Source organism: Somniosus microcephalus, chromosome 3, assembly GCF_052327205.1.
Source record: "Somniosus microcephalus isolate GS21.2 chromosome 3, FLI_Smic_1.0, whole genome shotgun sequence".
NCBI lineage: Eukaryota > Metazoa > Chordata > Chondrichthyes > Squaliformes > Somniosidae > Somniosus > Somniosus microcephalus.
In genome coordinates, this window is record NC_140989.1 from 9,395,560 (window position 1) to 9,406,581 (window position 11,022).

Genomic DNA, 11,022 nt, shown 5'->3' on the forward strand with positions numbered 1-11,022 from the left:
AAATATGGAGAAACTGTTTCCAGTGGCAGGAGGGTTAGTAACCAAAGACACAGAATTAAGATAATTGGCAAAAGAACCAGAGGGGAAATGAGGATTTTTTTACGCAGCGAGTTGTTGTGATCTGGAATGCGCTGCCTGAAAGGGCGGTGGGAGCAGATTCAATAGTAACTTTCAAAAGCTAATTGGTATTTGAAAAGGAAAATTTCGCAGGGCTGTGGGGAAAGAGCAGGGGGAGTGGGACTAATTGGAGAGCTCGTTCAAAGAGCCGGCACAGGCACGAATGGCCGAATGGGCTTCTTACTGTGCTGTGAGATTCTGTGACATTGAACGAGGACAGGGTCGCGAGCGCTGCTGAAGCACCCTGTGGTTGAATAGCCTGAGCTTGTATGTGAGGATTGGCCGCTCGGCTGAGGTAGTGTGGTGGGGTGGGGGTGTCGCTCGGGCCCCCTCCATCACTCTGATGCCAGGACACCAACCTCCAGGCCTGCCGATCTGCAAGTTGGCCTTGGGTTTAGTTTGTGAGGTCGTGCGTGTTGCACTTTCGTTCCTGGGATGTGGGCGTCGCTGGTAGGCCGGCATTTATTGCCCATCCCTAGTCGCCCTTGAGAAGGTGGCGGTGATCCGCCTTCTTGAACCGCTGCAGTCCGTGTGGTGAAGGTACTCCCACAGTGCTGTTAGGGAGGGAGTTCCAGGATTTTGACCCAGCGACGATGAAGGATTGGCCGATATATTTCCAAGTCGGGATGGTGTGTGACTGAACCGATCCCTGGGGAAGAAAGCGGACTGTCGGTGGGGGATGGGGTTTCCTGTGGAATCGTTGGTCCCGTGTTTCAAGTGTTGTTCTCGCTGTTTTTAATTCTGACAGGCGCAGCGACCTTGATCACAGTAACGGAGAGGAAGATTTCTACTACACTGAAATGCGAGTGAGTGCGGACCAGGCCTCGGAGACTCTCGCCAGTCGGCGCTGTGTGTCACCACTCGCTGTTCTCCAGTGTCAGCGAGTCGTTGCTGCCCCTCAGACTCTGGGTCCAAAGGAGGAGGTGTTGGATATCCAGGTCCCGGACATGCTCAGTCAGTCCGCTCCCAGCTGCCTGGGGCAGGTCTGTGTGGAACACACCTACCAGGTAAGGGCAGCCGAGGGCTCAGTCTGATCAACCAGACAGAGCGATTCCAACAGGTGCTCGTAACTAACACAAGCCCAACTTTCTAAATCTGGTACACCTTAATATTGGCCAATAGCAGAGGGCAGTGGCCGAGGGTCTGGGGCAGTGGCCGAGGGTCTGGGGCAGTGGCCGAGGGTCTGGGGCAGTGGCCGAGGGTCTGGGGCAGTGGCCGAGGGTCTGGGGCAGTGGCCGAGGGTCTGGGGCAGTGGCCGAGGGTCTGGGGCAGTGAACGAGGGTCTGGGTCTGGGGCAGTGACCGGGGGTCTGGGGCAGTGACCGGGGGTCTGGGGCAGTGACCGGGGGTCTGGGTCGGGGCAGTGACCGGGGGTCTGGGTCGGGGCAGCGACCGGGGGTCTGGGTCGGGGCAGCGACCGGGGGTCTGGGTCGGGGCAGTGACTGAGGTTCTGGGTCTGGGGCAGTGAACGAGGGTCTGGGTCTGGGGCAGTGACCGGGGGCCTGGGGCAGCGACCGGGGGTCTGGGTCGGGGCAGCGACCGGGGGTCTGGGTCGGGGCAGCGACCGGGGGTCTGGGTCGGGGCAGTGACCGGGGGTCCGGGTCGGAGCAGTGGTCGAGTGACCGAGGGTCTGGGGCAGTGACCGAGGGTCTGGGGCAGTGACGGAGGGTCTGGGGCAGCGACCGGGGGTCTGGGTCGGGGCAGCGACCGGGGGTCTGGGTCGGGGCAGCGACCGGGGGTCTGGGTCGGGGCAGTGACCGGGGGTCTGGGTCTGGGGCAGTGACCGGGGGTCTGGGGCAGTGACCAGGGGTCTGGGTCGGGGCAGTGACTGAGGTTCTGGGTCTGGGGCAGTGACCGGGGGCCTGGGTCGGGGCAGTGACCGGGGGTCTGGGTCGGGGCAGTGACCGGGGGTCCGGGTCTGGACAGTGACCGGGGGTCCGGGTCGGAGCAGTGGTCGAGTGACCGAGGGTCTGGGGCAGTGACCGAGGGTCTGGGGCAGTGACGGAGGGTCTGGGGCAGTGACGGAGGGTCTGGGGCAGTGAACGAGGGTCTGGGTCTGGGGCAGTGACCGGGGGTCTGGGGCAGCGACCGGGGGTCTGGGTCGGGGCAGTGGTCGAGTGACCGAGGGTCTGAGGCAGTGACCGGGGGTCTGGGGCAGTGAACGAGGGTCTGGGGCAGTGACCGGGGGTCTGGGGCAGTGACCAGGGGTCTGGGTCGGGGCAGTGACTGAGGTTCTGGGTCTGGGGCAGCGACCGGGGGTCTGGGTCGGGGCAGTGACCGGGGGTCTGGGTCGGGGCAGTGACCGGGGGTCCGGGTCTGGACAGTGACCGGGGGTCCGGGTCGGAGCAGTGGCCGAGTGACCGAGGGTCTGGGGCAGTGACTGGGGGTCTGGGGCAGTGACCGGGGGTCTGGGGCAGTGACCAGGGGTCTGGGTCGGGGCAGTGACTGAGGTTCTGGGTCTGGGGCAGTGACCGGGGGTCTGGGGCAGTGACCGGGGGTCTGGGTCGGGGCAGTGACCGGGGGTCCGGGTCTGGACAGTGACCGGGGGTCCGGGTCGGAGCAGTGGTCGAGTGACGGAGGGTCTGGGGCAGTGACGGAGGGTCTGGGGCAGTGACGGAGGGTCTGGGGCAGTGACCGAGTGTCTGGGGCAGTGACGGAGGGTCTGGGGCAGTGACGGAGGGTCTGGGGCAGTGACGGAGGGTCTGGGGCAGTGACGGAGGGTCTGGGGCAGTGACCGAGGGTCTGGGGCAGTGACCGAGGGTCTGGGGCAGTGACGGAGGGTCTGGGGCAGTGACCGGGGGTCCGGGTCTGGACAGTGACCGGGGGTCCGGGTCGGAGCAGTGGTCGAGTGACCGAGGGTCTGGGGCAGTGACCGAGGGTCTGGGGCAGTGACGGAGGGTCTGGGGCAGTGACCGAGGGTCTGGGGCAGTGACCGAGGGTCTGGGGCAGTGACCGAGGGTCTGGGGCAGTGACGGAGGGTCTGGGGCAGTGACCGAGTGTCTGTGTCTGGGCAGTGACCGAGTCTCCTTCTATTCCAGGTCTCTCCAGTGTACGGCTGTTCCTTCACATTGGGAGATTGCTCCGTTCAGCCACAAGTGGCTCTGTTCAGTCCGCACATTGTCTTCGCTTCGACACCTCAGATACTCAGCGGAGGGAAGTGAGTGACGGGCGGGACTTGTGTTCTGGGAGATTTGACCATTTCAGTGACGGTAAAAGTAAGACTTTGTTTTCCCTGATTGACAGGAAGGTCCGCGGCGAGGCTAAGAAATGCCGCAAAGTGTACGGTGTGGAGAACCGGAGCCAGTGGTGCACCGCCTGTAGATGGAAGAAAGCCTGTCGGCGCTTTCAGACTGACAGAGTGAGCTGCTGAGGATGAATGGGGCTGGGCCCAGAGCTGAACCTTGTTTTTAATCTCCAAATCATCTCTGCAGCGCCTTGTGAGAAGAGGGAGCCGCCAGGATAGGGGATGGAGTGGATTGGCTCCTCTTTGGAGGTTCTGCCCTTGGTTCTGGGGCACGGGCGGCCAGTGTAATTTGGAGTGCCGTTTCCCCACTCTGCCTCTCGCTGATCAGGGCAGAGGGAACAAGCTGTGACATGTTGGGGCTGCTCAGGGGGGCTTTCTCCACTTCCAGTCTCACAGACTCGGTTCTTCTGTGGATTTGGCATCGTCCTGGTTCCGATCTACAACTTGGGCTCCGCCATCGTCGGCCGTTTGTTTTTATTAAGTGTATTTTTTTGGGGGTGGGGCGATGAAGAGACGAAAGCTGATCTCAGCAAACCATCATCCTTCAGGCTGGATTGCCAGGAGCTTTGCTTTGACCTTGGACTGTCTGTCTCCGCTCCGTGTGCTTTGAAAGGTCCAGGGTGGCCCCACTGTTTCTATCCAGAGTGGAGTTTGAGTGGAGAGAGAAGGGGGCAGTTGTCAGCAGACACTGAAGTTGAAATATTATTTACAGTAGCTAAAAGCTGCTTAAAATTCCTAAACAGGGTCTCAATTTGGCCGGAACCTGGGAACAGTCGCAGGTGGTGAGATCACTTCTACAACTGGGGAAGAGGAAAGCAATCTTGTCCCGACCCCTGTCCGTCCCGCAATCCGCAGGCGTGGAATCTTCAAATTCCTCACCTTCTCTCCGCGTTTGACGCCAGTGTCGGCTTCGAACCCTCACCCAATGTTAGTGTTTGTCGGATTGGCTGCTGTTTCTGCTCCTGGTGGGGCCGCTTCAGCGGGAAAGCCTGGAGTGTTTCTAAAATGTTCTGAGTGTGTGACCCCCCAAGCTGCTGGGAGGCTGTGTGCTTGTCTCCCAGTCCCCAGGGTGCTCGTCTCCCAGTCCCCAAGGTGCTTGACTCCCCATGGTGCTGTCTCTCACTCCCCAGGGTGCTGTCTCTCAGTCCCCAGGGTGCTGTCTCTCACTCCCCAGGGTGCTGTCTCTCAGTCCCCAAGGTGCTTGTCTCCCCAGGGTGCTGTCTCTCTGTCCCCAGGGTGCTTGTCTCCCAGTCCCCAGGGTGCTTGACTCCCCAGGGTGCTGTCTCTCTGTCCCCAGGGTGCTGTCTCCCTGTCCCCAGGGTGCTGTCTCCCCAGGGTGCTGTCTCCCAGTCCCCAGGGTACTTGTTTCCCCAGGGTGCTGTCTCCCTCTCCCCAGGGTGCTGTCTCCCAGTCCCCAGGGTGCTTGTTTCCCCAGGGTGCTGTCTCTCTCTCCCCAGGGTGCTGTCTCCCTGTCCCCAGGGTGTGAGCGGGCAGGAGCACTGAGTCCAGGACCTGAAGCTGGGCAACACTTTCACATCCAGGGTTATCGCCAGCTGTGGCCGTGACCAGCTGACGCGCCCTGCTCCCACCCAGCGGCCCTCTCAATGGACCCTGACCTTGTGACTCCTGAGACTCTCCTCCCAACCCCTCGCTTCCTCCTCCGATGCTCAGTCACAGTTTGAGGTTATGGTTTTTGAGGTGGGATGGGTGGAGGGTTCAATGGGCGCCCTGCGCCGAATGGCGGGACAACTGAGGCTTCGCGCTGCTGTCTGCCATGTGCTCAAGCTGCTCCCTCTAGCAGAGGGATGGAGGTACTGCAGCTTTCCATCTGCTCCATGGGTCCCAGGATTCAGACTGTGGAGGACAGCCCGAGGCCGTGCTTTCACTGTCCTGTGTAATACCCACAGTCTGTCACAGGACAGGAGTCTGGACAAGATATCTGCTCCAAGTGCCAACAAACGGTGTTAAACAGAATGGTTAAATAGAAGGAGCAGAGAGGGACTCTCCTCACTTCCCTCCCTCCCTCTCCCCTCCCTCCCTCTCTCCTCCCTTCCCTCCCTCCCTCTCGCCTTCCTCCCTCCCTCCCTCTCGCCTTCCTCCCTCCCTCCCTCCCTCACTCCCTCCCTCCCCGCCTTACTCCCTCCCTCTCACCTTCCTCCCTCCCTCTCGCCTTCCTCCCTCCCTCCCTCCCTCACTCCCTCCCTCCCCGCCTCCCTCCCTCCCTCTCACCTCCCTCCCTCCCTCCCTCCCTCTCGCCTCCCTCCCTCTCGCCTCCCTCTTGCCTTCCTTCCTCCCTCCCTCCCTCTCTGACGAGGGGAATTGAATAAATTGAGCAGCTGACAGTAGCTGGGGCAGTTTGGGGTCTGTGTCAGGCCGAGGACACAATGTGTGTGGTTTGTATTAAAAAGATAAAGCTTGAATAATGTGTAAAAGAAATGAAAATATAATCAAACGCCATTCTGAATTTCATGAAAACCTCAAAATTAGCAGAATGTGAATTGAAATGTTTTAATATATTTATATTAAAAAAAATATGGGCGGAGAGAATTTGAGGTGTGTCAGTAATTCTGTGACCAGCGCTGATCAGGTAACAGTGAGCCTATGGGTAGTGAAAGCAGCGAAAGTGCCTTTAAACACTGTCCGTCTGAAGCAAGGGCCCAGAAGAGGTTCAGGACACCAGCGTTCCTCTAATATTCAGATAGAAATAGTTACATGAAATTTAGAAGTTGGAGTTGGTTAGGCACATCCATCCTCGGGCCTTGTCTTTCAGAGAAAGAAAGACTTGCATTTATATAGCGCCTTGCACGTCCACCGGACGTCTCAAAGCGCTTTACAGCCAATGAAGTACTTTTTTGAAGTGGAGTCACTGTTGCAATGTGGGAATGAAGTGTTAAACTGAGGGCCGGTCTGCTCTCTCAGGTAGACGTAAAAGATCCCACGGCACTATTTCAAAGAAGAGCAGGGGAGTTATCCCCGGTGTCCTGGCCAATATTTATCCCTCAATCAACACAACAAAAACAGATTATCTGGTCATTATCACATTGCTGTTTGTGGGAGCTTGCTGTGCGCAATTTTGGCTGCCGAGTTTCCTACATTACAAATGGTGTAAAACGCTTTGGGAGGCCCGGTGGTCGTGAAAGGTGTAGTGTATGTGCCTTAAGAGCCCCAGGTGTGCTGTAATGCCGGTAATTGCCACTCGGGCTATATAAGCCTGTATATTGTGTATATCCGTTAGAACCTCCCCCTAGACTTTGCTTAGTAAACACCTATGAACCAACTCCTGTCTTCAGTGTCTTTATCAACACACGGACACTACAGTGGCGACGAAGTGGAAACGGACTTACCTGCAATTCGGCAGCACCTCAAGGACATCGATTCCTCGGGCGTCCAGAAGACTCAAGAAATTGAGAGAAGCTGTGGTTTCACCAGCTGGCCAAGCTGGTGGTTTCACCAGCTGGCCAAGCTGGTGGCAGGTACTGCGCTAAACCTTCCTGGGCGTCAGGCTGGGGCTCCAGCGGCTGGCTCTACAGCTGAGACAGGCAGCGAAATCAGAGGCAAGCAATAACGGACTGGGAGGGAGCACTCGGGAGACGGCCGGCGCGGCAAGCAGGTCAGCGTTCAGACCTGGAGAGAAAGTCCGGCGGGAACGAGTCTACAACAGTAAATAAATTAAAAAAATTTAAAAACGGAAACCGCGGTAAACAGCGTTGTCATCGGCAGCAGCGGCGGGAAACCGTGGGAAGCGCCATATCTTTGCTGCAGAAAAGAAAGAAAAGCGCGGGAAGCGCCATATCTTTTCTGAAATGCCTAAGTCTGGCAATATTGATGCTTTTGATAGCGAAATAGAGGATTGGACCACATACGTGGAAAGAGTAGAGGTATATTGCACTGCAAATGGAATAGAAGATGAAAAAAAAGCTTCAGTACTGCTGAACCTAATGGGCGCAAAGGCATATGGGCTGTTACGAAATTTAATCACTCCAGCCAAACCAAAGGACAAGAATTTTAAAGAAATTGTTGATACCCTGCAGGAGCAATTAAACCCAACACCGCTGCTGATAGCGGAACAATTCAAGTTCTTCAAGAGAAATCAACACAAGAATGAAAGTAACGCTGATTACCTAACCGAATTAAGAAAGCTATCAAAATACTGCCAATTCGGGGCAGGACTATCAGATTATCTTCGAGACAAATTCGTTTGCGGTCTCTTAAGTGAAGGAACACAAAAAAGGCTGCTTTCTGAAAAAGATTTAACATTGGACAAAGCTTTCAGTATGGCTGTATCATACGAAGCAGCAGCAAGAGGAGCTGCAGAGATACAACAAAAGACACAGGACTTTGGCACCCATGAAATGACACAGGGTTTTGAAAGATGTTATCGCTGCGGCAGATCCACCCATAACCAAAGGGACTGCTGGTTCAAGGACAAAGCATGCAGGCAATGCGGAAAGATTGGACACATCGCACGGGTATGCCGATCTGGACAAAATAAATCCACAGACAAAAAAAAATCAATAAAGAAAAGTACAGGAAGGTACAAATGATGACCGACAGTAGCTCCGAAGACCAGAAGAGCAATAGCGGCTCCGAAAACAAGAGACTAAGCTGTCTCAAATTACATAATGTACTTGCCAAAGATGATTACCAAACCATTTGGGTTACCCTCACGATAGCAGGGTCCCCAGTTAAAATGAAGCTAGATACAGGATCAGCTCTAACCGCAATAAATCGACGGGATTACGAGAGGCTATTTTCGCATATACCTCTAAAAGACACATCAATTATCTTAAAAACATATACGGGGCAGAAAGTATACCCCAAAGGAAAAATAAGGGTGCCTGTTGTATACAACGGCAAAGAAATACAAAAGTTGTATTTATACATTCTACAAGATGGTGGTCCACCGTTGTTGGGACGTGAATGGATCAGAAAGATACGTTTAGACTGGCACTCCATTCAGGCACTGACGGTGACCAGTAAGAAAAAAAACAATGATGACATCATACCTGAACGATTAAAAGACATCTTGGCCAACGCCAAAGAAGTCTTTCAGGAGAAACTAGGAACCTTGAAAGGCATCACTGCCTCAATAAAAGTGAAAGATGCAGCAATTCCCAAATTTTTTAAGGCAAGACCGGTGCCATACGCAATACGTCCAGCAGTCGAGGCAGAGCTGGAGAATTTGGAAAAAGCAGACGTATTATCCAAAATAGATTGGAGCGAGTGGGCAACACCCATCGTTCCAGTCATGAAAAAAGCATTGAATAATGATAAATCTGAAGAACAGAGAAAAATTTGCATCTGTGGGGACTTCAAGGTGACTGTAAACCCGGTCCTTCACACAGTACAATATCCTCTTCCGAGGATAGAAGATATTTTCGCCTCACTATCCGGAGGGAAACGTTTCACCAAAATTGACTTGGCACAGGCATATCTACAGATGGAGGTTGAGGATTCCTCTAAAAAGTATCTCACGATAAACACACACAAAGGCCTGGACCAGTACAATCGACTGGTTTTTGGAGTAGCATCAGCTCCAGCTATCTGGCAAAGAGCTATGGAGCAAGCCCTGCAAGGGATTCCGGGGACTCAATGCTACCTAGACGACATCCTTGTAACAGGAGAAAACGACAACGAGCACCTTGCCAATTTGGAACAGGTGCTCACTAGGCTGAAAGAACGGGGCCTACGAGCAAATCGCCCCAAGTGCGAATTTTTCCAAAATCAGATATCATATTGTGGCCACATAATTAATAAGGAAGGGTTGCATAAGTCACCTGAAAAAATTGAAGCCGTCATAAAAGCCCCAGCACCTGAAAATGTTTCACAATTAAGGTCGTTCCTGGGATTAATAAATTACTATCATAAATTTTTACCGAACTTATCAACTCTTCTACACCCTCTTAATGAACTTTTACAAACAGGAGTGATTTGGAAATGGAACGAAGACTGTAAACTTGCCTTCCATAAATGTAAAGACTTAATCACATCCGAAGAAGTTTTGGCTCATTACAACCCATCACTGCCAATCAGACTGGCGTGTGATGCATCCCCTTACGGCATAGGAGCAGTATTATCCCATAAATTCCCTGATGGCTCAGAATGGCCGATAGCTTTTGCGTCATGCTCATTAAACTCAGCTGAGTGTAACTATGCCCAAATCGACAGGGAAGCACTCAGCCTGGTATGGGGAGTGAAGAAATTCAACCATTGCCTACACGGACAAAAATTTACCTTGTTGACTGACCATCAACCCCTCATCTCCATATTCAACCCTAAGAAGGGTGTTCCCATTATGACAGCGCAAAGGCTACAGAGGTGGTCCCTTTTTCTAGGGGCACACCAATACAACATAGAATACAAAGGATCAAAACAGCATGGGAATGCTGACGGTTTATCGTGCCTACCGTTGCCAATGGTAGAAGAGGCACCTACAGTAGACCCAGTAGAGATGTTCCACTCTACCATAGTGGAATGTCTACCAGTAACAAATTCTGCCATTGAAAGGGAGACGAGAAATGACCCTACTCTCTCACGGGTCTACGATTTAACAGTGAAGGGATGGCCAGCACATGGCGAACCACTGTTGCCAGCATTCTCGCAAAGAAGAGAACAGCTGTCAGTGTGCCGAGGAACCTTGATGTGTGGATCCAGAGTGGTAATTCCACCCAAACTCTAGGATAAAGTGCTAAAGGAGCTTCACGAGGGGCATCTGGGTGGAGTGAAAATGAAGAACCTAGCTAGGGCGTTTGTATGGTGGCCAGGTATCGATGGAGACATCGAAGAAATGACCAAGAGCTGCCTAGGATGCCAGAAGGTCCAAAACGCTCCACCACAAGCCCCTCTAAATCCATGGGAGTGGCCCTCATCTCCCTGGCAAAGGGTGCACATCAACTTTGCTGGTCCATTTATGGACTCAATGTTCTTAATCGCGGTTGATGCACACTCCAAGTGGCCAGAGGTAATAAAGATGTCCTCCACCACCACGGAAAAAACCATCACAGTATTAAGGACCATATTTGCCAGGAATGGGCTGCTGGAACAGATATGTTCTGATAATGGACCGCAATTTGTGTCCGAAGAATTCAGAAAGTTCTTAAAAAACAATGGGGTTAAGCACTACACGTCCACCCCATACCATCCCGCCACCAATGGATTGACTGAAAGGTTTGTCCAGACCTTCAAGAAGGCCATAAAGTCCATGGGTGATGAAGACATAAAACTTCAGCGCAAGGTGGATAACTTCTTATTCGCATACAGGAATGCAACACATATGGTTACCAACCAAACTCCCACCATGATGTTCTTCAATACAAACCTAAGATGCCGGCTGGATTTGGTCAAGCCCAACATCAGAAGGGACGTGGAGAACCGGCAGTTTCAAGGCATGAATGAAAGGCCAACTAGAACCTTCCAGATAGGTCAACAAGTTTTGGCCCGGGACTACCGTACCAAAAAATGGCAGCCTGGAACTATCTGCACACGACTAGGACCACTGATGTATACCGTGGACATCGGAGAAAGCATAATAAGGCGCCATGCTGACCAAATCATAAAGTCATCCGAAAAGGGACAACCTACACCACAACTCTATACGTCTAACGATGAAGTAGAGATACCCATATCTACCTCCGATCCGGTGATACTGGAACCCGATGAACC

At 53.6% G+C, this 11,022-nt stretch overlaps 1 protein-coding gene across 1 annotated transcript in view; it reads left to right on the forward strand.

Moving 5' to 3' along the window:
- The window catches only part of LOC147120831 (zinc finger protein 395-like), a 45,537-nt gene extending 38,540 nt beyond the window's left edge, over positions 1 to 6,997 (forward strand). Inside the window, exons 7-9 of the mRNA XM_085979080.1 lie at positions 866 to 1,124; positions 3,155 to 3,273; positions 3,360 to 6,997. Of these exons, the coding sequence (XP_085835206.1) occupies positions 866 to 1,124; positions 3,155 to 3,273; positions 3,360 to 3,486 (505 nt within the window). The 3' untranslated portion in view covers positions 3,487 to 6,997. The remainder of the gene's footprint in view (positions 1 to 865; positions 1,125 to 3,154; positions 3,274 to 3,359) is intronic.
- Positions 6,998 to 11,022: the final 4,025 nt, after the last annotated feature.